This window comes from Myiozetetes cayanensis, unplaced genomic scaffold (genome assembly GCF_022539395.1).
Source record: "Myiozetetes cayanensis isolate MyiCay16 unplaced genomic scaffold, myiCay2020 scf6-25, whole genome shotgun sequence".
Taxonomy (NCBI): domain Eukaryota; kingdom Metazoa; phylum Chordata; class Aves; order Passeriformes; family Tyrannidae; genus Myiozetetes; species Myiozetetes cayanensis.
Genome location: NW_026087853.1, coordinates 58,665,099 through 58,691,890, shown reverse-complemented (window position 1 = coordinate 58,691,890; position 26,792 = coordinate 58,665,099). Strand labels below are relative to the sequence as shown.

Genomic DNA, 26,792 nt, shown 5'->3' with positions numbered 1-26,792 from the left:
ATTCAGCCTCTGATCTACAGGTTTGTGGCTCTTAATCTGTGGAGTAGCCTCTATGTGTGCTGTACCTGCCCTTTACAACATAGGTGGTTATTGGAGAGGAGTGAAGAGGGGGAAATTAATCACAGCCTTCACCAAACAACCAGAATAAGTAAAAGATTCAAATTAAAAAAAAAATCCCTTAACAACCAAACACACACCCCCCTCCCACCCCATCAAAACAAATAATAATAAAATAAAAAAAAAAAAAAAAACAGCCAAAGCTCCCCCAGAACAAATGAACTTTTCAGTTTCCCTAATTTTCAGGATGGTTTCATACATAAAATGTATGAAAGAGAAGTTGGCACCACGTGCTTTTATGCAGGTGAATGCTTTAAGAGGACTCGAAAGGAAAACGAAGTGAAACCTATTTCTGTTGCACAAGGGAAGTTTTTGCAAGATCAGCGTTTGTTTTGGTGAAGGTAATTCTTGCTAACGTTGTGTTTGCTGCCGTGGTTCAGCTTAGACACTTATTTCCTCATGTAGTGTATTTTTATTTATTAAAAAATAAACTTGAAGAAAACTTCACATCTCCTAAGTTTTATGTTTGGTTTTTTCCTACCTATGCAAGTTTGCTCCGAAACCCCAAACCACCTTAACTTTAGATTTATTTTTTTTGTCCTGTGAAAATACTTGCGCTTAAATTGGCTTTGTTACATGCAGTGCAGAACACCCCTGCAATTTTTCTTGTCTGGAAAGAATTAAAAGTTTTAATTCTGTAAATAATAATAAAAAAAATTAACCTACAGCGTCGTGTAATCCACAGCAATGATGCAAGTGGTGAGATTTCGGTCAGCAAATAACAGAAATCAGTTGCTGATGCACAGTGCTGAACTGCACAGAGATCTGTCCTCTACAGCGTAAGCACGTGGATGTGCTGACTCCGAATTTGGGGCTGGCAATTCTCTAAGTCGCAGTTATTGCTGTGAAAGGTGTTAAAGTGCCACAGAGAGAAGCAGCGGCTGAGGTTCTTTGTTTTTCCAGAGGATTTGGGGTCGTTCTTTAGCATGTTGACTGCAGAGCATTGCTGAAGTGGAAGATGCATCCCCTGGCTGTGCATCTCGGGCGGGGAAGTCCCACTCAGACAGGCTCCTACCAGTTCAGAGCGTGTGGAGGTCGCAGTGCTCTTGGAGGCTCATCTGCCTCCTCTCGTCATCTTAATGGAAACGAAGCAAATCCAGCAGTGTTGCCAGTTTTCCCATTATTTGGTGTCTTCTGTAAAAGTTTCCCATGATGTCATGATTCCTGGCATCGAGTGTTCAGTTTTTCCCTGATGCAGAGTGGCTGCCCCCTCATCCCAGGGGATGAAAGAGGATAAGTCTCCTTACAGCAGGCAGCGGGGAGGGCTGCGGGTTTCGTCGTTTGGGTTATTTTGGCATTTGTTTACAGCTGAATTTTGAACTTCAAGCAATCCTACCCGTGCCCTGGAGTAAGGAGCAGCTACCTGTGAACCTAACGGCCTGAAAACAAGAAGAAAAGAAGATAAATGGTCACTTGGTTGTGCTGGCCTGAGTTTGTTTTCTATTTGACAGGTGCTATACAGGCCTGAGTCTGTGGAAGCTTGAAAGCTTTGGGGTTTTGTTTTGCATCCCCCTCTCTTTTCTGCTTTCTGAATTGGAAATCATTAGGGCTTTTGGCAAGTCCCTGATGTTAAGATTGCATTTATTTATTTTCTGCATTGGTGCTTTTGCATGGACCCTGACACTGGAGATTTTTAGTTTGCTTCCATTAAGCCTGATTAAAACATCACGTTAATTTGGATGACTCGTTTAAAAATGGTAAATAAAAGCTGTGAACCATTAACTTACATTTAATGCTGGGAGGGCTGAAGATGGATTTATCACTCTGTAGTGCTTTCACTATCAATTCTGTTAAATTGTCACAAAGGTACCGAAATCGTTAAAAGACTATTGCTCCCACAGCTTCCTAGTTGTTCCAGACTTTGAATTAAATGAGGTCCTGTAAGTTTTAATGGAATTAGAAGTGGAAATGCTAAAGTGGGCTTGTATTCACAGTCATCTGCTTTGCAGACTTTACATCAGTAAATCATTACAAGAGGTGTCCAGCCAGTGTTTCTTGCAGTTGAACTAGGAAGACCTCTGTCTTTCTGACCTAGTCCATTATAAACTTTTCCATTAGAAGCTTTGATTTTTGTAAGGTTGGTTTGTTTTTTTCTCCTCCCCTTTGGCTTGTCAGGTTTCATAGTGCTTTTTATATCTGCTTAACATTTTTAGTGATGCTGTAGCACAACTACGTCTCTCCTTTAATTCTGTAACGTTTTGGCTTGTGATTGGAATTTCATAACTGATCTTTGTTTCTATAGCTGTGTATCTTTGTTTAATAATGTTTCATTTCTCCCTTAGCTTAAGCTATGGAGGAGGACATTCATCACATTCAGAAACAGACCTTCACAGACAGACATACACAGCTTCTCATCAGCTTCCTGGATACTCTGCTACACAACATCCTGCTGGTAACTGTCCCTATCGTGAGAATACTGCTTAAAAAGCTACAGAGGAAAAAAAGAAATCACAACTGTTAAGTCATTCAGATTGAAGTTGATGGATTTTATAATCGTGGGGAGTTTGTCGTGCAGGTGGTAGCAGGTGGTATTAGAAGACCTGAGTTTGTGGCAGAAAGTTAACAGCTGTTAGCTTTGATCAAAATGCCATGAGTAATAAGGAAAATGTAAGAGGGAGGTTATGCTTAGTAACTTGTTGGCTTTTGAAGAAGCTGTGTTTGTTCTTTAAAATACAGCTTTTCAGGCTCGGGCCTATGCACGAGGCTCAAACCTTGAACATGCCTCAAAGCCAGCAGCAGAAATCTTGCCTGTTCCAGACCAGAGCAAACAGCAGAGCTGATGCGAGCTGGAACTTGCTACTGCTGGTACTTACACGTGCAAACTGAGGCAGTGCTGGGGGAATGTTACCATTTATTTTAAGTATAGCAGGAGGTTAGGCTGTGTTACATCTGCATCAGGATCTGTCTTTGATCCTGATCCTGATGATATCCTGTTTCCATGACAGGAGGAGACAGGGCATGACCTCTTCATACTGGCTTTGCAACCCAGTTTTAAAGAAAGAAGTTTGAGCTCATGTGCTGACTGGAGTCTGGAGTCTCTCGGCCAGGTCCTTGATCAGGACAAGGGAGGGTCAGAACTGCAGTCTGGACGTCATCTCAGTTGCTCACAACTCTGGATCTCTGCAGGGCTTTCCACTGAGCCCCCTGCTATGGAGAGGTCTGAGCAATGGGACACGTCACAAACACGTAATGGGGTTTGTGGAGTGCAACCCAAACTCCTTTTCATGTGCCAGTCCCACAGAGATGTCCAGACTTATACAACCTGCACAAAGGGTGATACAGAGAAGATGAACCCATTTCAGGAGGAATTCTGGATGTTCTACCAGTTCACGTGAAAACAGAACAGTGACTCTTCAGACGAAGGGAGAATTTTGTTGGTGTACCTAAATGCTGTTTCAGGCATCATATTTGGCATGCATTTAATAGCTCCAGTTTACAGCTGTAGCAGTATAAGAGTTAAACACAGAAAAATCAATGTGCTTTAGTAACAGTGCTAATGTTTCATAACATGTCTCCTTTTTTGTGAATTACAAATGTATATCCTTGTTGTTGGATGGAGCTTCTTGGAATTTCACCTGAATTGTCTGTTTTGTTTCATTTGCCCCCACCATCATCCAGGTCTTTCAGGAATATTTGATACCAGTATGCACAGTGCTGGAAGTAACACTAAGGAAACTTCTTCAGTTATGAATTTTCTCTCTGCTATTGAGTCTCGTACTGCTCAAGCAGTCTCTTCAGGATCTACCCTTTTACCACAATTCAGGGCTCCTTCCTGGCAGACAGGTGAAAATTTTATCTTGAAATAAAACTTTGTCATGGTTATATTGAATGTTTGGGAGAATTTGGGACAAAAATGTCCCGACTGACTGAAAAGGCTGCATGTTTTCTTACCTCTTTTACATCTTGATATTTAAGAATATCAAAGTCAATGAAATTATATTAGCAGAAGAATTATATGAGCAGAAGTTCTGCTTGTTTAGGAGGAATTTAGGTGCACAGGATGCCTAACAAGTCAAATTTATTCTCCCAACTTTGTTTGGGATTAGTCTCAGTATCATCATAAGCATGTTCAGGTAGACTCCCTGTACATCCTAGCTGATCATTCATTCTCAAACTCTGTTCCCTATGATAGTTCTTCTGTGATATTACTACTAAAAGCCTGTGGATAACTTTGGCCCCTTTGTACACAGAAGGAACGGGCAAGGTGTTCTCAAAAAGGTCTGAGGTGCCTGTCACACAGGACTAAGTGATCTAATCTACAGCTAAACAAATGGACCATCTCTTTTGGCAGACTGACTGCCTTCTATAAACCTCCCCCATCTGTCAGGCCTTCTGTGCAGAGCAGGAAACTGCATACTTTGAGCTCACTCTAGGCAGTCACACCAAGATAAGTGTTGCAACTGCATCTGTGGGTTGCTTCAAGTTATGGTTAGTCTTGTGGAGTGATTGTGCAGCTGTGCAGTGAATCGGGTCTATTCACTGCTGACAGAAAATGTCTGAGTGGGGTTTTTTCCCTTTGGTGGGATGGTTTTCTTTCCTCTGTATCAGCAATCTGATCCGTGTCTCAGTGCAGCTGTATGATTGTTCTGATTTGGGGAGGAGGCACAAGGTAGGAAGAGTGGAACAGTCCTTTAGCTGACAGTTTGCACTCGCTCTGTTAAGTGTAACGAGCAGCTGCATTCTGTGGAGAGCTGCTCAAAAAAGTTGAGGATAGACAACGTGGCTTTTTACTCACCATTGACAAGAGCAGATATGGGGCAGCATGGATGAAGATACATGCTGTTAACCTGTCAGAAAATCTTAATATAATCAGGGGTGTTTCGAGTTGTGGTGAGCCATCCTCACACCAGAATGTCAGCTGGGAAGAAACCTTTTTCTCTCTTCGTCCTAGCATTCTCTCCATTGCAGAGAATTCCTGGCAGTGAATTGTGAAGAATGGGGACACTGCTGTGGGTCGGGTTTGATGTTGGTACCAGTGATTGAGAGACTTCTCAGTACTCATTACTAAGAACTCATCAGTAAGCCCATTTTTCAATATTACCAGTTCTCTGAGCTTTCTGTTGTCCTTTTAATAACTTTTGCTGCTTTTCCGTAACCCTGGATCCTTCCATGTGTCTTCTGAGAACTTTGTCTTGTACAGACCTTTTTTTTTGATGAGGGAAAACAAGAGCTCTTCACTCTTCAAGGTGACCTTTCTTTAGAAAGGTTTCTTACTTTGGGGTTCTTCTCCAAACCCTTCAGCTGTTGATTTTGAGGGAAAAAGGAGGAACAGTGTGTTACATTGTCCCACCAAGTGTTCCTTTGATCTGTGAGCTGTGTTATCAGTGTTCTGATTTCTTAGGGTAGTGGAAGTGTGTGCACAAAATTTACTAGGTTTGCCATACCTTTTGTCTGCCCCTCAACGAAAGTAAAAATATAAAACCCAGCAGTTCTATATTAGTGCTTCTGTGACCGGTTCTCGTCTGGTTCAAGAAATTACCTGCATAGCAGGAAGATTTGTGGAAGAGAAAGAGAAAATACAGGTCAGATGAGAAATTAACATCTGCAGTTAAAATAGGTATAAATTTTTCCTGTTCCTTGCTGCTTCTGGATGGCCTTACCCTCATGTTAGTGGTAGGGCTCAGTGAAAGAAAGAGAACCCAGTTGTAAATGATGTTGCAGTTTTTTAGAATAGGGGGAAAAAGTGCATTAAAACACTGTGTATGCCTTCTTGCTCAGAAAGACCTTATTGTTGACTAATGAAAAATACCTTGGCATTCCTTCACTATCGCATCTCTTCATATCAGTTGTCTTGAACTGAAAGGGAGAAACAAAGAATTTATTTCTCAGCCTCACCTGAACCTTCAAAAGCAATTGTGTGATTAAGTTGCAACGAGTTTAAGAGAAGTTCATGTATTTTAAAATGAAATATTTTTTTTTAACTGAAGGGTTTTTTTTCAAAATAAGCTTTACTTGCTGAGAGTTTTTTATTTATTCTTAAATGATCCAAAGCTAAAATCTGTTTTAAGTATGGGAGAAGAATTGAAAAAAGTCAATTTATACCAGAGATTTTATTTGTTGTCTAATTTGCATACCTGGGTAAATTCCTCGATGGAAATTCATTCCTTTACAAGAATTTGAAGCCTCTCTGGGAATAAACTTGTCTTCTTCACTGGTTTTTTTTTTCATAGACTTTGGAAACAGTGCACAAACTTCACCAATACCTGCAGGTTACAGGGTGAAAAGCTCTGAATGATATGGATCACTGCTGTAAGCCTGAAGGCTTGCAAGGCAGTTTCACACTCCTGTTTCAGCTGGAGTAGTATATTCTGTTGAGAGGTCTTGTTTGAGACAGGATGTCATACCAGTGGCTGGATGTAAATGAGTAATATTACACTTTCCAGTTGGATGGTTGCTGTTGCACTGTGCAGATAGTTGCTGCCTGTGGATATGTTGGACTCTCACTTTGGAAAGCATGGAAATCGTATTTATTGCTTGTATTGAAAGCCAAACCCCTCCTTTAAGAAAATTAAATGCCAAGTGTATAGACCATTAGCTATTTCACTGTAGGCTCTGAAATGTTTCGCATAAAGTGAGTTATAAAAGTACTGGTGAGGGTAAATGCAGGAGATGGGATTGCTCCTTTAACTGTGTGTGTATTGCATTTGGTGAGGTGTAATTTTGCCTTTTTACTGTGTATTGAAGGTGTTCAGGGCTTTTGATCAGTTCACTATGAATTCCTTAAACTGAAATAAAAACTAATAAAGAACCTTCAGTTTCAAAGCAGAATTAATCTTGTACAATTTTTTCATACACAATTTGCCCCTTAAGGATATGAGGCTTTCCCCCTGGCAATTCACTGCAGGTACAGAGTTTGAAATTCTTAGAAAAACCTGCACTTCAATTTTAAAAATTGCCCACAAAAAGTGCCTCGCTTAGCGTGGTTTTTTATTTAAAGGGTGGTGATTCCGAAGAACGTTATGTTTGTAAATGCTGTAAGAGCTTACAGTGAAATGACTTAGAGAAGTGCAGAGTGCTGTAACTTGTAAAGCTCCCTTATGCTCTTTTTTTCCTTCTTGTTTTGTTTTTTGTTTTTTTTCCAGGTATGCATTCCTCAACAGCCACAGAACTATTTGTTACTGGAGCTTTGCCAACCTCTGGAACATTTCCACCAACATCCGCTCTATCAGCGTATCAGCATCCCAACACTTTCAGCAGTAGAAACTTTGCCACTACCCCTTCTCTTACTCTTCAAGATACTACTTTCAGTGCTACATCAAACGGTCTCTTAACTACCCATGATCCTTTATTACAGATTAAAACCTCGCAAGGCGCTGTCCCCACCGCTTTGACATTCGAGCGCCTGGGCGGCTCTGTGTTAAGTACCAGCATCCCACCCCAGTCATCGACATATCGCTCCGCTCAAGAGTCCGCGCCCCATCTCCTGCAGCCTCAGTTTAGTTTGTTGCCTTCGACCCTGGGAGGAGCCCAGCAGGTGTCTCAGGCGTACAGCACGTCTGTCTTCACCGGTTCCACCGCGGCGTCGATCGACAGAGCGCTCCAGCGAGAATGTAGCGTCATTAAACACCATCAGCGGCCTTCCAGCACTCAGTCTGTTCAGCCCCAGCTGGCTGTTTCCCAGCATTCCTTACACAGCTATTTGACGAGTAGCAGTGGAGTTAATTTTCAGGATACACCCAGGCACTCGGCGTTATCCTGCAGTCCGGTCGGAGATGTTACTCAGGTGAGCAACGGAGGACCACAGCAGAAGACTTCTCAAGTCACGGTGGAACTTGCTCAGTCGTACACATCTGCAATTCCATCACCTGGTTTTCCGTCTGCTTCCACGGCAAAAGTGAAAAACTGTTCCATGAAGCAGCCTCCAGGGTCCACAAAGACCCCCAAACCTCAAAGTGTAGCTCCCACTGTGCAGACACAAAGCTATGCCAAAACTGCACAGAACCAGAGTTCTGTCATCACAGGCCAAGCACAGATCTATTCTACAGCGCAGCTCCCGAGCCTCCTGTCGGTCAGTCAGTCCCAAAACTACGTGTCCTGCCAGGCTCAGAATGTGCCACCTGTCAGTCACTCACAGGATTTCTCATCCAGCAAGGTTGAGAAGCTGCCCTCACTGTATAAAACATTGACTTTTTCTGGGCAATCCCAAACTATTACTTCTGACAGTCAGACTCTAAGTTACTCCTCAGAGGAACAGGCATTGACCTCAGTTCCAAATGACAACTACTCTGGGCAAATGAGGGAACTTTCTTCAGTCAGCCAGTCTCAGAGCTACTCTTCTAGTCACTCTCAGGGTTTATCTCCAGTTACCCAGTCCCAAGTTAATTTTTCATCTCAATCACAAGTTTTATCAGCCGTTAGTCCTTCAGAAAGCTATTCTTCAGGGCAGTCTTTAACATTGACATCGCCTTCACTTTCCTTTAACGCCTCTCCTCGGGTACAAACCCTTCCAGCCTCGAGTCCTAATCAAAGCTATATTTCTTTACATTCTTCTCAGAACTCTCAGTCGCAAGAATCCTCCTCTCCACAGTCTCAGAAGTTTTTGCCCTCTGTCCAGTCTCCTTTTGCATCCCCAGCTCATTCACAGACGCTGCAGAACAGCAGGCCTTCCTCAGAAACAAAGGCCTACGTGAAGAGGAAGTCTGACTCCAACTTGTACGCCTCATCCAAACAGGAGGAGGAGTTATCAATGCAGGAGATGCAGGCACTGCAACAGCAAGCTGCTCTCGAACCTTCCACTCAAAGCCTCACTGAGGAGGAAATCAATGCTCAGGATGCAACATATAGGGTCTCAAAAGCAAACGACAGATACCCTCAAAGTGTCATCAGAAGTAACTCTCGCCTTGAGGATCAAGTTGTTGGACTCGCTCTTCAGGGAACAAAAAAAGATGAAAGAATGGCCGGTTCTGTGGAGCAGCTTTCCCAACACATCGGCCACATCAGCAGCCTAAGCCACGACATGAAAAAGACGGCGAATTTACTGCGAACGACGCAGGTGACCGTGAGCGCTAAGGAGCTGAACCAGCAGCATTCTCTTATGCACAAGGTACACGAAAGCAAGACTGCAGACCAGCAGGGCCAGGTCATCAGTGCAGCACCGCAGGTGCAGTCTCATGCCCTGAGACACGGCCACCAGCTGTGTCTGCCCAGCGCACAGGTACTGCTGGAGTCGACCTGCGACCTGCAGATCCTTCACCAGTCGATACTGCAGGCGGGTTTGGGACAGGCCAAGGCATCGCCGCAAGTGCAAAGGATCCAGAGTCCTCAGCAGGTGACACATCCTTTCCTTCAGATGGATGGCCATATTATTCAAAGTAACGGGGATCATTCCCAGCAGCAGCTGCACGGTCAGAGTTCAGAAGTCATGAAAATGGACATTTCTGAGCCTTCGAAACCACTACAGCAGCATCTGACAGCGAAAGATCATTTTACTCAGACAAATCAGCATGACTCGAAAAATCAGTTTGTTTCTCTTAGTTCAATATGTTTCCCAGAGTCCATACTTCTCAGTGACGAGAGGAATATATTGTCCAATGTGGATGACATCTTAGCAGCAACAGCAGCAGCCTGTGGAGTGACTCCATCTGACTTTGCCAAATCGGCTTCTAACGAAGAGGAAATCCAGACTGTTGAAAACAGTGAGGAGTCCAAAGCACAGTTCCAATCACTGGATGTAAGACACGTGTCTTCTGTTTTTAGTGCCTCACCTACTGTAGTTGGAAAGCCAGCAAGCAGAAATAATATTTCTCTGAACGGAGGCCAAATTACTCTCAATCTTACACCAGTGGCAGCAATACAGACAAAAACTGTGAACCTGGATCAACAGCACATTGAAACTTCTGAGCAAAACGTACCGACAAGAATGACCTCTCCCACCCTTGGCCCTGGTCAGGAAGAGCAGGAACAAGGGGCTGTTCGAGTTAAGAAACAATCCAGCATCAGTCATGAATCTGAAGAAGATAACGATGCTCCTGTCGATGGTGCGCTGAATGCAAGAGACACAGAGTTTGTTTCAAGTGGTAGGAGCCTGAGTGAAGAAAGTGCTGCTTCAGAGAATGATTTTAATGTGGGTGGTGATGATGGTACAGTAGCAGGTAACCAGTCAAAGGTTCCATTGCAGCCGCTGTCTGTGCCCCAGAGCGGAGATGGAGCCATTAACAGAACTGAAGAAGAATGCCAGGATTTAGCTCAAGGGAACCTCCAGAAGAAAAAAAGCAAAGGAAAGAGCCAAAACAAAAATGCTGCAGAAGATGACGGTGCAATTCAGAAACAGGTAAAGAGAAGCGGGCAGTGTAAACGTCAGAATTCGAGAGGAAACGACTCATGCTTCACGTACTCCTCTCCTGTTTCTGAAAGCTGTTACGATACCTACCAACATCAGGAAAGGATGAGGCAAAAAATTAAAGAAGTTGAAGAAAAGCAGCCTGAGGTCAAAACGGGATTTATTGCATCTTTTTTAGACTTTCTCAAGTCCGGGCCTAGGCAACAGTTTTCCACCCCAGCTGTGCGAATGCCAAACAGGACTAGGCGACCAGTTACACAAATAGTTCGTGCCCCTTGCCCACAGACCTCTGCAAAGCCTCAGCCAGCAGCAGCAGCACACCTGTAGCTGCTCCTGAGGTCAGTGGAGAAAGCCCGACCAAAAAGGCTGACGAAGAACTTAAGAAAAATTTAGAAACGTTGCCTTCGTTTTCTTCTGATGAAGATGATTCCGTGGGTGGTAACCACGACCTTCAGAAGAGCATCTCTACTGCGTTGTCAGCCCTGGATGACACATCTGATAGGAAGATCAAATCAGGTAAAATGGTTACTACGAGTGCGTGTGTTGAAGGAGATTTCTGTAGCTGATGGGGGAAAAAAAATTAAGAATTTTTAGCTGTCTTCAGATACAGGTTTTGATTTGTTTCGGTTTTGGCCGTAATTCAGAGTTTTGTTCAAAAAGTGTATTGGCTATGGACTGAACTAGTGTTTTTCACAATTAGAAAATATGTAAATAAAATTTTTCATGTTATTTAAGTAGGACTCTTCTAATGCCAAGAAGTTATTTTAGCCTGGAGTTGGAATAATGTGTGTGTTATCTTTGTTTCTGGCTTAGGATGCTAAATATGATTTTCATCTGGAAACCTCAACAAACCATCGTGTCAGAGGTTCTAAACCTATTTTTAAAAAAAATTCAAGCAAGAGAACATATTAACAATTGCCATCAGCAGGCATTAAGCTCTTCCTAGGTAGGGTTAAACTAAACATGGCACTTTCTGTGATGATAAAGTTGCACAAAATGCATTTATGGAACAACTTTGGCCCTTGTAAACTGAGCACTGGTTTAACTGGGCTTGTCCAAGGTGGGAGTCACTTGAGTTTGATTTCAGCCGTAGTAATCAGGGGTGTTTGCACCTCCATGTTGATAATACATTGCTAGCAGAAGAACAAAATCTGGGAAGGATTGTTTTGGGCAGGGAGGGGCAGACAGCAACAACAACTAATTCCACACACTTTTCAGTTTCATTTGTATTACATCTGTTTGTTTTGAAGTATTTTCAACATGCAACGTGCTTTTGCCTAGATAGACCCTTTCGGTCAAGTTTATTTTTTTCCTCTGATGAGCAATTAGAAACTATCCAGCCAATCACATAGCTGTACTAACTCAAGAGAAATACCATTGTCTTCCAAAATAATCACAGGGAGAAAATGAAACATTCCTTTATCTCCTCTCAGGACTTGGGACCTGTGACCCATAGGCTGATTCTTAGCAAGATAAGAGTGAAGTAATGGTTTCCCTTTTTAGATTAAAGAAGAGAGGGAGATTTTTTTTTCTCTAGGGGTGATGTGATTTACTGAAAATTGTAATAATTAGACCAAAGATACTGGGAAAATATTGCACAATACACAATATGCTAAGCAATACTTTATATTGATGACTATTCTGTATTCTTGTGTGGATATTTCTATGGTCTACAAATGGAATTGTTAACTTCATGCATTTTGGAAAGTTTGCTACAGAAGATGAAGTTCCTCCTGTGTCTTTCAGTTGAACATGTATTTTAAACAAGCAATCAGTGACTGTTGTTCTTCCCCCAAAACCAAAATGTGGACAGTGCCATGGTGTGAGCCTCTTAACTTTAATAAGCCATTTTTGCTTGTACAACATCCAGAGGAAATATTTCCAAGGGCTTTTTTTTTGTTGGGTGGGAATTCCCATTAGCATTTTATTTGCAGTCATTTCTTTTACAGTGTTACTGTATCTCCTTTATTATCCACAAGGATGTGATATTTATACCACCCATTCCTTGAATTCACCCTCCTGATTTGTTGTATCCAAGGCTGCTCATCCATTGTACAAGATGTCATTGCTAAGCATCTTTCTTACTTGCTGGTGGTTTGCAGGTTTTCAAATAATTCCCTCTTCTGTCTTGTTTTTGCAAATAAGAGCAGAAAGGCAAATACTAAAACACAGCCTTTTGTTGATAGGATTAAAGAGCACATTTGTCTTTATCTGGTGTTCTGAAGAGTGGGTAACTGTACTTGGGCACTAATAAAGCTGTGGCTAATTAAAGCTGGCATGGCTTTCACTGGGCAAAGAAATAGAGCATATTTGCAATAATGTGATGTTGATATGTCCAGAAGAACGTATTTCGTGGCTTAACAATTCTACTGAATGGATGTAATGAATCTTCAGATATTTGGTGTATAGCTTTTGTATTGACACGTTAATTTTGACATGGAAATCTTTTGTTCAAAGTGACTTCTGTTAAAATTTGTTACGTTGTCTTTTTTAATAATTTTTGGAGTGAAAGAGTCAACAATTAGCAGTGCTTGTAACAAAACTGTAAAATTGTTATTTTGAGTTTCCTAAGTGATTAGTAATTGTCTTAGAGAAAATACAACTTGATTTCTTTTAGATCAGCAAGTCATTGTTAAAACTAATACGTGTAGAAGACTATGAAGTAATATCTAAAAAGGATTCTAATTTTTTTCAGGTGGGAAAGAATAATAATTTTGAAAGGTGGGACTTTCCTTTGGCTCTTTGGAATAGAGGAGGAGAAGAATGTTCTTTCCCTTTGTTTTGTATCATCAGTCCTCATTGCTCACCTCTGTTAATATTAAAAGCCATTAGGATATTGCCAAAGTTTTAATCTGGAACTTCCAGTTCCGTCACCAGAAGATATGAATGATAAACATCCAAAAGTCATTCAGAAAATGCTTTTTACTATTACATGTATATTTCCCTTTCTGTAATCCAATTTAAGAAGACTTAACTTATCAGCAGACTGGAACCAGGATTCGGTGCTGTGACCTTTACTGTTGTGCTTGCTTATTGCCACAAAGTACAGCAGTATTTCCCGGTGATCTGTCTGTAGCTGTCAAGTTGTTTTCTAAAGCATTCATCTGTGTTAATCCCAGATGCTGACAGATGCAGCAGTTTAATACAAACAGAGGTATTTAGCTACAGTGTTTTTGGTTTTGTTTAAGGTTTTGTTGTGGCCAAGATACCGCTTCTATTTTAACTCCAAGAATGGGTGTTTTCCCTAGAATAGTTGCTTTTAATATATATTGTAACAGGCAAAAAAAAAGAAAAATCTAGTTCCCATTTTACACTGCTAACCCTTGATAACTTTGTTTAACCAAAATATGGATTTTTCCCCTCAGAAACTGAAAAGGGGACAGTTGTCACTGCTGCTGCCACCGCCACTACTGCTGTAATAAAGCAGGAATCTCCCCAGACAACTGCCCCTGTAGGCAGTGTGCAGGAGAAAGTGAATCCGGCTGACCCCTTAAGAGCAGCTCAGCAGGATGCTGTGACTTCAGAACAGCTGGCAAAAGCGCAGGAGGCCGTTGCGATAGAGGGCTGCACTGACGAGGAGAACACGGACAGCGGAGGAGAGGGCATGTACAGAGAACGGGATGAGTTCGTGGTGAAGATTGAAGATATAGAGACACTAAAGGTAATCTGAATACTTGCAGGGAGAGGGGGGGAAAAAACATCATGAAAAATCCTGTGTATGAATTCAACCTCAACAAACTGGCAAGAGGGGAGAGGCTGCATATTGGTTTTCTGTTTCTATTCTAATATTCCCCGACTGCTGCCAAAATGCCTTAAAGGTGTGTTTCTAGTGCAGATTGCCAGTATGTTTTGGATGTACATGACCCATTTTATGCTCCATGCATGGGAAAGTAAATCTGCTTGCTGGTAACCTCTGTTAGAACTTGGAATTGCCTGTTTGAATATTAAAAAGCATAAATTTTTCACGGGCAGTTGACTACCTTTTTTTCTTTCTTTCTTTGTTAAGAAGGTAGGACTAGACTTTCAAGTGTAAGGTATTGAGGAAATGACTTTTGGACTTTTGCTTTGTGTTTTTTTAAGAAGTTCTGCTTGGTATTCCAACAAGAAAAGGCTTCCCCAAGCAACCAGTACAGCTCTTCACCTGAGTTTATGTGAATTTCCATTTTGTCTTTGATTTCTGGTTTCGGTTTGGTTTTGTTGCTTCTCCATTTTAAATTCTTCTGCGTGTTTACCTTTCCTCTGGGGGCTATCATAGCCAGCAATATTCTTACTCTTAGAAAATTCCTGATACTTTTGGATTATTTGTCTATGTGTTCATCCTTTTGTGAGTTGCAGTTTTAAATTAATTCATGTAGTTTTGTCACATAAGACAAATGCTATCAGTTTTAGATATTCCCTTGTCACTTATAAAATGGATTAAATATGCTAGGACATATATTTTGAAATTTCAGGTTTTATTTTAGTTAGTTGAACAGTCGTGAAAAAGTAACCAAATATAACCAATATATGTTTTCCAGAGGGAGTTTATTTGAATTAGTCATTTTGTGTAGGATCTACAGAGAATTCTCATTAAAGATAATAATTACAAACTTGTCTTGATGCAAACAGGGTTTGAAATTTCGAAGTAGGTATTTCAATTTTATCCTAGTTAACTTCCTCCAAAAACACAGCCCACTAACACATTTTGGGAAGCAAAATAAGCACTGTTTTTAGCAAATAATTTTATGTTCTTACAGGTTGCTTTGCAAACAGGAAAGGAGCCTCCAGCTATCTGGAAAGTACAGAAGGCTTTGCTGCAAAAGTTTGTTCCTGAAGTGCGAGACGGACAAAGGGAGTTTGCTGCTACTAACAGTGTGAGTCTTCAAAAATTCCTTATCCAGCCCCGTGGGAGCTGATTTCCTTAATGGAAATCTAGGAAACAAACTCAAATATGATTCTGGCATACATTCTTGGCAGTCATCCTTGAGGTGGGGGGGTTAGTAGGCCAGTACCTCTGGCCTAATTTTCCTTAATTTTAAATATTATCTGGAAATCTGATGGAGAATTTTTCTTATATTAATGCTGTTGAATAGCATATCTTTGTATGTAAAGCCTTTTATTTTTTAAACTGACTTTTTTTTCTTTGGTATTGATTTTTTCAATTGTTAAACTGACTAATTTTATTTAATAGAAACACTTGTGTGGGGGGGGTTTGTTTGGGTTTTTTTCTTTTTTCTTGCAGTATCTTGGGTATTTTGGCGATGCAAAGACAAAATACAAACGAGTGTATGTGAAGTTTGTGGAAAACGCAAACAAAAAGGAATATGTCAGAGTGTGCTCAAAAAAACCACGAATCAAGCCTGTACAGTCAGCAAGGTATTTTATTTCAATTTGTTTTTCATTTTGCCATGTTGTTTGGATTGTTAATTCTGCTCAGAGTTGCAAACTGAGAACTGTCTGTTTTTGTTTTAAGAAATCAGATATAAATTACTGCCGTGTCAAGGCTTCCCTACCTCGAATCTCTTCAACAGTAATTTATTTGGGAGGTGTCAGGGTTCCACGTGCCATTTTTTCTGTCATCTTTGGCCACGAAAGCCCACTGATGTGATGATTTTAATTTTTTTGTGTTGTTTTCTCGTATCCTGAGGACTTTAATAGTTAGGTATGTTTTTCTGGATTGCTGCAGTGACTGTTCTCTCCTAGTATATACTAGTTAGTACTATGCTTTCTTTTCAATTAAATAGCCAATTTTAATATTAGCTCCAATCTCCCGTGGCTCATAAACTCTACTGACATTGGGCAATTTAAAATTTCTGTGCCTGTTTATCTAGTTATAAAGTTGGAACATTATTTAATCATAGGTAGCTGAGAATAATTGTTAAGCATTATATGGAAAATACAGTGTGTGTGACCTGATTCCCAGTTACAGGTGGCAGTGAAGTAAGTGTATATATAAGTAAGTATATAAATGGGGAATATAATCTGGTTAATAAAAATATAACTCTTTTATTAATGCCAAAACTTGCTTGGTAATTATTTTCATGAAGATCATCTTCATAACATTGCAGAACCATTCACTGCAAACCGAGTAACAGCAACATCAAACCCCCTGATCCACCAACCCCAAAACCAACAGCAACAAAAGTCTCTTCCGTGAAACCCAAAGCCAAACAGCCAAAGGTAAAGGCTGAACCACCACCAAAGAAAAGGAAAAAGTGGAAAGAAGAATTTTCATCTTCCCAGTCTGATTCTTCCCCCGAGGCCCAGAGCGAAGAGGATGGTGAGTGAGATACCACTGGTGGCACCTGGGCCCCTTTGAACTTGAATGAAAAGAGTGTTATAAAGTGGCATTGTTTGACCTTGCACATTTTTCTGTACTAGAAAGGAAATTTAAAATCTGGCAGTGCCGTGAAAAATGAGTTCCTTACAACTTTTTGCTTGCTGTTCGTGTGTGAGCATCACTGAAGTTATCTTAAATGTAGTTTATCAGTGAGATAAATATACTTTTTACTGCTTGCTTTCTACGACGGGTACAATTGCAGGAGGAGAAGCTGATTTGATTATTTTTCTTTTTTTTAAATACATCTCAAGGACGAGTCTCTTCCTTAATTTTCCATTGCCAGCTGCATGTCGTGTCAAAAATAACATTCCTCCTGTGGTAGCAGGTACACAGTGCATTTTGCAGGGTTCTTTTGGTTTATTTCCAATTGTACAATTGTGTCCATATTAAAAATCTCAAGTAACTTTGTGATGATAATCATCCACAGAAATGTGTCTATCCATGGAAGTTTAACAGCCCTGCTGGCTAAATTACTGAAAACCCTGGTGCCAGACATGGAGCCTATAAAAAGCTTCCAGAGTGTTGATTAGAAGCAATGACTACCCCATGTGCATGTTTAAAATTGCTGTCTGTGAAAAAAATAAAAGCTTCCTCAGAATAAGCACAAATACGCCCTACATTGCTCCTCTGGTAAAATTTGGTTTACATGGGGGGTTTTTTTTTGGTGAGCTGAAAAATTAGGAGGGATTGGCTTCGATGGTATGAAGGCTCCTAAGTGATATTTGAGCTCTGGGATTTTTTTTTTTTTTTTTCTAATGGACAAATTCATATTCTGCAGTTTTGGGATGTAGTTGCATTGACGTGAAACCTGCACGTGGGGCATTTCACTTCACTTGACTGAAGTTATTCATTATCAATTTTCTCTAGACTTTAATCTACAGTAATAGAAAAATGTGTAAATTCCATAAATTTATAATCTAAATGCTGATAGTTTAAAAAAAAAAAAAAAAAAGACCTGAACCATTTGTAGCACATTTGGTGTCTGCCCCTGTTTTTGACTTCATTGAGTTTCAATCTCTTGGGGTACCAGTAGGTGTCACTTGTGTTTTAAGAGAGAAACCTTCAGTTTTGAAAACCACAACTATTTTGCAGGGTATTAAGGGAGAAAAATTCATTCTGTCCTGATTCATTTTCAGAGGTTGTACCTCCAGCTCCCCTTGTTACTCGCTTTTTGAACACAAGAGCTATGAAGGAGACTTTCAAGAGCTACATGGAGTTGCTTGTTAGCATTGCCTTGGATCCCGACACAATGCAAGCCTTGGAAAAGAGCAATGGTACAGTATGTTTAACATTTGTATGTTTTCACTAGATTTTAATATTATAAATCAGTCAATCAAATGTTTGGGGGGTTTTTTAAAAGAAAAAAAAACCAAAACACGAACCTACTGAACTTTTAGTTACGTGGCCTCATCTGAAGAACACTGCACAAATTATTTGTGTGTGTATATTTGTTTTTGCTCTCTTTGAATAACCAAAGTAATGTGCAAATGCTGTTTTGTCTGTTGTGTTACATCAGGCTTGTTCTGTGAATGTCAGAACTGAGCTCTTTGTCCCTGCTATTGCTATACTCTAAACCTTAGCAAATATTTATTTAAAGTTCAGTTTCGTTCTTGCTGCTATGAAAAAATCTGCTTTTCAAACTCTGAAATCTTAAAATACTGATTAAAGAAAACTACATTAATACACACTTTTTGTTTGAGGACAAAATATTTGGACTTATTTAGCCTAGTAGACTCCAGGATACAAGTTGAAACTTCTGTTTCTCAAAATTGAGGAGAAAACACTCCTGTATAAAAATAAAGATCTCAAAAGAGGAATTATTTCATGTATTATTTAGTTGCAGGCTGTTGTTTTGTACTATATTCTGTTTAAAAAACCCTGTTTTCTATCCTCTCCATTCCTGGTTTGCTCTTACTGTGCATCAGTGCACACTCACCTCAGGATTTCAGACCTGTGCGTTGTGTCAGCAGTCCCACTAAAAGCAAAGAAATTCACTTTACAGATAAAAGGCTCCATCCTGAGCTGTAAATTTTCATTCATGGCCACATGCCTATGTTCAACTGGATATTGTGCAATTCACAGTGGTTTATCAGATATCACTTTTATCAGTAAGCACTTTCCTCAATTTCTGTTGTTAGAAATGCCAGCAGGGCCATCTCTTGGAGAACGGACTAACAAATGTGAAAACCACAAACTTGTCTTCATAAAACAATGAAACTGTCGAGGAGGAAATGGTGTGAAATTGTCTCTAAAATTTATGCTCTCTAGTGCTCTATCTTAATATCTTTGAGCAAAGGAAGTCAGAGAAGGAGCAATTAAACTGCATCATATCCAGACCAGCTTAATGGGCTGGTCCGAAAAATGAGATTTTTCTCTCGCATTTGAAATCAGTTTTATGTGCAAATTGCTTTTCTTTTTTTTGCTTTCCATGCTGTGCATTAAAGGGTCAGAGTACAGACAGAAGATGAATCTCGTTGCTGTGCATCTCTTAATAATCAACAATCAAATGTGTCTTTTAGATGAGCTGCTTTTGCCTCACATGAGAAAAATTGATGGCATGCTGAATGACAATAGGAAAAGGCTGCTTCCCAAATTACGCTTGGATCATGCTTTCAAGGTATATTCTCTTTCAAATTCGAGGATTTTAAAAGTCATGTCACAAGGAAGGCACTGAATGCATGCTGTGCAGGCACAACACTTTTAATCCAAGTGAATACGGATTTGAGAGAGATGCTGTAAATTTAGGACTTGTATGTGGCATTTGGAGAACATTTTGGGATGGAGGAGTTGATACTGCGAAGGTAAAGTTCTAGCTTTACTCCCCATGCTTTCTGGTTCATTCTCAAGCTTTTTTTTTTTTTTTTTTTTTTTTCTTTTTAAGCTTCTCAAGTTTGCCAAAAGCAAATGTGTTTCCTGTCCTTCTAGAGCTTTTGGTTTCAGTGATCGTATTGCCTAAAAATAAACTTTCACATGAAATAGCTGTGCTGTGGAGCAGATGTCTGAACTTCTTTGAAGTAAGAGAACATGATCAGAGGAGTTCAAAACCAGGACAGAGGGACTCCAGAACAACTCATGTGTGTGCTCTTTCATGTGTCTTCAGCATGGAAGGCTGAGAAAAGTGTGGATAACAAGCCCATATTGCAGCAACTTTGACGTGGTAATAAAAAGACAGGTGTGGATGTGGCCAGGGAAGAGAGAAGCCGTAACATCTCAGTAGAGAGAAGGTAAACAGGAGGATAATCACTGGGGTTCCTACTGTTCCCACCCACCCTCCAAGCAACAACGCAGATTTTGCAAGTGCAGTGAAGTGAGTGAAGGTTATTTTCACTCACAGCATCGTTTAGGTGAGGGAAGACCTTTTAGGATTGTCAAGTCCAACCATTGACCCAGCACTGCCAAGTCCACCACTGAACCCTGTCCCTGAGTGCCTCATCTACACGTGTTTTGAATACCTCCAGGGAGGGTGACTTCACCACTGACAACCCTTTTGGTGTAGAAATTTTTCCTGATATCCAATCTAGACCTCCCCTGGCACAACCTGAGGCCATTTCCTCATGTCCTCCTGCTCGGGAATAAAAGACACCCTCTTGTCAATGTCTGTAATCAGACTGATTACACATCAGACCCAGCTTGCTCTTTTGCCTGTCTTTACCAGTCTTTTTGCTGCCCAAGGGACAGGGACACTTGGAGAGTTGTGGTGTCTTTGTACTGCTGTGGGCTTGCTTTTGAGAGCCAGGTGGGGAGGGAGACAGTAACAGACTTGAAAGTTTTGTGCTCTTGCATCATGAAATCTTTGAGAGATCCCTTTTTCCCCCCCCAGCCCATTCCTGGCGAGTCTTGTGTGCCAGAAAGTGGCATTGTTTCAGGGGTGAGAACACCATCGACCAGTGAAACAGCTGTAATTCACACAACTCTTGAACTTCTTTGATGTTAGTTATGCTGTTTTCCCAACAGCTGCACACTTTGTACCGGCTCGAACAGAATTTCTTGTGGCTTCCTCCTCAGAGTAGGAAGGCTTGGGGCTTGTGGAATTCTAGTCACGTTCTCAGGACACAAAAAGTGAGAGGTAGCTGAGTTCCCACTTTAAGGGAAAAAAATAATACAACTTTCTGTAATACCAACATGTAATTACAACTTCTTATTCAGTTGGAGTTCATAATGAATGCAATAGCTTTGCTGTGTGTTCACTTAGAGGCAGGTCATGTAAAGATTATATCTATAAATTTAACTTAAGCCTGTGTTTCATCATATTAGCTGCAAGAATTTAATGGATGTAAGGAAGGGATCTGCTTGGGATGCCATCTGCAAGATAAAAAACCTCTTATGTTTTTCTTTGGTATGAAGGTACCGACTTGTGCCATCCTTGGGTCAATATTTTGGATAAAAATGAAATGCCCATTTGTCACCATAACTTTGTGTTGGTTAGGAAAATGTGTTTGATACTCTTTAAAATCTGGGTTAATTTGATGATTAATGAAGGTCTGTTTCTATTCTACCTTTGATCAAATAATAAGTTGAGATATTAGAGGCCGAATGAGAAAGCAATAAGTGAAAAATATGATTTGTCATCCACAGTTTTATTGTTCTGCATTGATTAGCACGGATAATTTGGTTTTCCAATATGGACAAAGTTGATATGGAATATGTTATCACTGTATTGCAAAGCAGACACTGAAGTTAGCAGTCAGTGTTTGATAGTTTTGCCTGTATCATATTTTATAGTTACAACAGTTTATTGTGTCCTGTGTGTAGCAGTTTTTATGAAAAACTCAGAAAATATTACCACTGCCTTAGTGGAAGCTCAGGAAGTGAAGCATCTTAGCTGAATTGTACAAATTTAATTTGAAAATCATTGAAAATGATTATCACCATTTTGTGTCTCATGCTCTCAAGGATGCAGAAATCACTAGTATTTTCTTCTTCATTCCAATCCATGATCAGTGGTGGGACCATGTAAATTCTTCCAGCTCTTGGGAATTCTCCAGGGGAAGGCAAAAGTGGCCAGAGCCTCCCCACACACCTTGATACTCAAAATCAACCTTGAGAAAAGCTATCACAGTGGGTGGAAAAACTAAATAATTGAAACCTGCTGAAGCTGTTCCAGTGTGAAAGCGTTGCAGTGAAGTCTGGATGTGGACAGGCTGGCTGCTCAGGGTTCCTGCTTCCTCTGTGCTGTGGATTTTATAGCTTTTCACTGAGATGTCTGTTCAATAAAGTAAAAAATTGCAGATATACATAAAGAGCTAATGAATTACAGGCAGAGGAGGTTGTTGGATTCTAGTACTGTTTGTACAAGAAAGTTGTATTCAAATTTGCTCATGCAAATAACGTGGAACTAAAGCTGCTAGAAATGCAGTTCACTCCCCTGACTTAATATGTCTTAAATTTGTGCCTTTTTGAACCAGCCTTCTACTGCACTGTGCAGAAGCTTTCCTGCCTTACAGATATGATAAGAGACAATTAGTTTGCAATTCGCAAAAGATGGGACAAAAGCTGTGAAAATATTTAGGCATCCAATCCCTGTCACACTTGGCAGACTTCGTGTGCCTGACTAGGCATTAAATACTTAGGAATCTTCAAGTAACTTGGCCTTGGAGATTTTTGAGTAGAAATTGCCCAGTAGAGCCTTCCTTTTTTTTTTTTTTTTTTTTAATCATTCTGATGAGAGAATCACAGATGATAATCTTGAGACACAACAGAAGAATCTTCTGGCTTTGAAAAGTGACAGCAGTGAAGACCAGGTGGTCACAATTCCCATGTGGTTGCATGATCTGATAAAGACACTTCATCAGGTCCTTGTGGAAGAACAATTTTTTTTCATAATAGCCTGCACTCTAAACTTCTCAAAGGAAAATGGCCAGTTTGTCATCAGTCTGGCCACTCTTGATTTTTATTTTTTTTATATATGCTCTGTTAAAGAACGCTTTGGAAAACTTCCCTGAGCTGACAGTGATCACTCGGGACCCCAAGGCAAAATGTGGAGGAACGTCCGTGTCCAAGATCAAAATGAATGGGAAAGCTTACAACAAAAAAACACTGAGGGCTTCGAAGTCAACCACTAAATTAGCACAGGTGAGTCCTCAGAGGGGTTTGGTGCTGCCACCATCTGACTTGTGATATGATAACCACATTTACGTGGGTATAAAATGCTGCTTCGTGTATGAGGTGTTCTGGTAGGTTTATCAAAATTAAAATCTGGGGGTGAGGTGCTTTTTCTGTGACAAGGGGCTGTTAAAAACCGACATTAAAAGCAGTCCATTAAATCATTATTTTAACTCATCTACAATAGATAGTTTGTCACCCATCAATTTGGTAGGAAAGGATTTAAGCCTTGGTCATTCTTGCAGTAGTTGCTGGAGAGGAGGTGTTTTGCCTCTTTTGGACTTGCAGTGCATTCAGGAGAACTGAAAGCATTCCCAAACCTGGTTTTGATGAAACAATGTGGAAAGTGGAGATGGGAGATAAACTATGATATATTTTAAGTTACAGTTTGGCAAAATGTGTCAAAATAATGATTGGAATGAAGCACTCCATTTCTGAATTGTTGAAAAAAAAATTTGTTTACAGAAGAAAATATCTGTAATATATCTTGCTAAATAGTGTGAATTTACATAAAAGAATTGTTCTTTTTGCAGGAGTTTACAGTAGATCCAGAAAAAATACAGTTGTATTCTTTATATCACTCACTCCATCATTACAAATATCACATATATCTAACATGTAAAGAAGAGGTAAGTAGTTGTTCTCATTGAGCTAATTTTACATGCCTTGAGGAAATTTATTGAGGGAATTGAGTCCCCCTGGAGGGACTGTTCTCATCTTCTCAGTAGATGAGTATGGATTGAGGCCTCCTATTGGGATTGATTCTTTCTGGCAAATAAAAGGTACACTGAGCACACATATTGCCCCAGTGGGCACTGCTGCTCACAAGAGTCAGATATGAGGCTTTCAAAGTTTGTGTGATTCCCTGAACTATTCTCCACTGTTATCCAAAATAAATTAAAAAAAACCAAACAAATTTCATCAGTGTGTGTAACTCCTCAGATCTGGAAGCTTATTTTGTCTTAGAACGCCACTCCTTTATTTTTTCTGCAAATTCTTGGTGGAAATATTTCAGGTAGCAGAAACACAAGAGTTGAGCTCTGGCTTGGTTTGTTAAGAAATGCATTTCTGGGGGCGTTTCCTCTTGGTTTTAAAGCATATAGTTGTTTGGGTTTTTTTTTTTCCCAAGAAGGTTCATATTTAACTGCAGACCTATAAAAATGAAAATTCTTAAATTCTGGCAGCCTAACTTGTGTGTGTGTGTGTGTGTGAATCTCTCTCTCTCCCCATCCTTCTCTGTTTTTTAAATAGATTTCTTCTGTTCAGAAGACGAGCGCAGACCTCGGCCAGGAAGAGATCGTGCAGCTGTGCATGAAAAACATCAAATGGGTGGAGGATCTCTTCGAAAAGTTTGGTGAACTTTTGAATCGCGTGCAGCAGAAATGCTCATAACAAAAGTGTATCCCAAATCTCCCTTTTTTTTTTTTTTTTTTTTTAAATTTTCATTTTTTTTATTTTCCCTACGGCACTAACCTGATGGAACAGAAGGCTCCGAGAGAGGCTCTGATTTCTTTCCCAATGCCAGACTGCTTCTCGTTTCGTAGCCATTTTTATTTTCTCCTTCTGGAACTTTGTGCCTTGGCTCGTGCTGAGGAAAAGTGATGCTGCCAAGGAAAATCAGTCCTTTGAAGATGGAACTAAACATAAAAACCTAACCACGTTTTTAACCTGGAGAGTTGGTTTCTATTTTGTAAACTATGGGATAACTTAGTTTTATTTTCAGAAATGTTTTTGACAAGTGATAAAGCATGCACTACATATACTTTTTTCTTCTCTCTTTTTTTTTTTTTTTTTTTACTGCTCAACAGATAACAACACTTAAAATACTGCAGATTTTTCCATCCCTGACTTGGTGAGAGAAAAGTCAGTGTTGGAGTGAACTAATTTTTACGTGTCTGGCCGCCAAATTTAGAGTTTTTGTACATTTTGTAAACAGAGCCGGGGTGACATCAATTTCTGCATCCGCATATTGCCATCATAAAATCCAGAAATTTCATTATGCTTTATGGACTCCTTTTACTATTGTCATGTTCAGGAGACTGAACATGGAGTTGGTGCAATCCTATGACTGCTTTTGTGTCAAATTATATTGTAATGAAAGACAATGACCTTAACTATTTTCCCTGTTTTGAAGAAAAAAATATTTTCCTTTATACTGTGTCTTTTTTTTTTTTTCTTTTGGAAAAAAAAAAAATTCAATTGTACATTTTATCTCACTAATAGTTGTATTTTTCACAGAGGAAATATTGTGGTTAAAATTGTTACATGTATCTTTGTAATACACTTTCCATTGTTTTCAGTAAATCCTATTCATTTATATGTTGATTTCATATTGTAAACTATGTATCTCGAGGTAACCCTTTTGTTTATACAGGTTTGCTTCAGTGTTAACCAGAATAATGCATAATGCATACTAGACTAGTTTTGCTTTAGGTGTAGTTGTGTTAGACACTGCAATTATTATTTTCTGATACGTGAAAATAAATTTCTTACTAAACTAGCACTTGATTAACTGAGAGTTTAAATGAAGAGCTACTACACTTTATTATCTTGGTCAACAAAGACTGTTGATTGAATAGACTATATATGCAGTGTTAAACACAGCTTACATAATCGTTTGTAGAACTGGCAGTTGCAGAGCTGTTCTCTTTTTGGTGCCTTTTCAAGTCTTCAGACATCTTTGTAGCTTTTTTATTTTTCCCCCCTCCACCCCCTCCAGTTTGTTAACAGTCTCGTAGTGCCACTAGTCACACTCAGACAATGAATGTAATGGGCTCTAATCAGGAGAACATTTTCTTTAAATTTGCCAACAGAATGCCTTACTGAGTCACTCACGATGGATATGTACTCTACTGGCGTCCTAAAAAAAAGAAAAAAAAAAAAAAGTCACGTTGGTCTTTTTTCAGATAATGTAGAAAAAGAAAAACTTCATTCCTTTATCCTTTCACTGCCACTTAGTGCCTTAATTTCAGCCAAGAAAGCAGGGTTCACTATTCATTGGCCAAATGAAATAATGTTCATTGCCATGTGAGCTTTTCCCCGTGTTTTGATCCTGTTTAGTTGTTAAATATTCATTAGACCGTAGAAGTATAAAGAGTTTAATGAATAGATGTGAAGATGAAATTATTTGATCTTGAGTAAGCAAATAGAGGTTTGAATATTAAAGTATGTACAGAGTTTTAGCTGGTTAGATTTAGAACCTGGTAGGATGTTTACCGTATTTCCAAAGCTTTTCATCCTTAAATAGCAATAATTCTCCTTTCCAATCTGTGTGCAGACTCCAATGAACAGAAATGGGGGTGTGCCCTTGCCTTTTTTAAAGCCTCTCCGTCGTGGTTTTTCTTTAAAAAAGGAGGCCCCACGTCACTAAATGCATTGTGCTACTGCTGTGTCTGCAACCGTCGAGGAGAGTGAGATGGGTTTGGGTTTAGGAAGGATATGCAGATGTTTTAGAGCAGTCACGGAGCTGATTAATTTTCCCAGGGAGAAGAAGGGTAACCACAGGGGTGAAGAGTTTCAGTCATACTCAGCCTGCTAGGAGCTGGAGTTTATAGAGTGTGGAAACCAAACAGCAAAGTTGCCAACCTTGCTAGCAATCAGATCAAACTATTTTTGTGTAAATATGCACACTGGAGGCATGGTAGAAACGTGCCTGGTGTACTCCTGAATCCAGAGTGGGGATTCCCAAGTTTCCTTAGTGTGTTCCCTCGTTGCTGGTTGTGCTTGGCAGTGTGTGTAGGTTCAGGAGAGGGGTTTACTTGCCCAGGCAGAGCTCTGTTGTCACACTGCAGTGATGTGCACAGCACAGTTGGGAAATTCCTGGTCTGTAGATCTGAAAATGCTTGGGATACAGACTGAGGGAACAATGGAGTTGGCTCCTTGGTGGGTGTAGTGAAGAGCTCATCAGACTTTGCCTCTCTCACCCCCCCTTCCTAACATGACTGTGAAGCTGCAGGTTGAGAGAGGTGTCTCTGT

At 40.1% G+C, this 26,792-nt stretch overlaps 1 protein-coding gene across 1 annotated transcript in view; it reads left to right on the top strand.

Moving 5' to 3' along the window:
* The window catches only part of QSER1 (glutamine and serine rich 1), a 37,885-nt gene extending 12,568 nt beyond the window's left edge, over window positions 1-25,317 (top strand). Inside the window, 13 exon segments of the mRNA XM_050335315.1 lie at window positions 2,400-2,509; window positions 3,736-3,900; window positions 7,200-10,696; window positions 10,699-10,912; window positions 13,762-14,057; window positions 15,133-15,249; window positions 15,618-15,751; window positions 16,444-16,655; window positions 17,852-17,989; window positions 19,235-19,332; window positions 22,635-22,787; window positions 23,351-23,446; window positions 24,069-25,317. Of these exon segments, the coding sequence (XP_050191272.1) occupies window positions 2,400-2,509; window positions 3,736-3,900; window positions 7,200-10,696; window positions 10,699-10,912; window positions 13,762-14,057; window positions 15,133-15,249; window positions 15,618-15,751; window positions 16,444-16,655; window positions 17,852-17,989; window positions 19,235-19,332; window positions 22,635-22,787; window positions 23,351-23,446; window positions 24,069-24,209 (5,371 nt within the window). The 3' untranslated portion in view covers window positions 24,210-25,317.
* The last annotated feature ends 1,475 nt before the right edge of the window (window positions 25,318-26,792 follow it).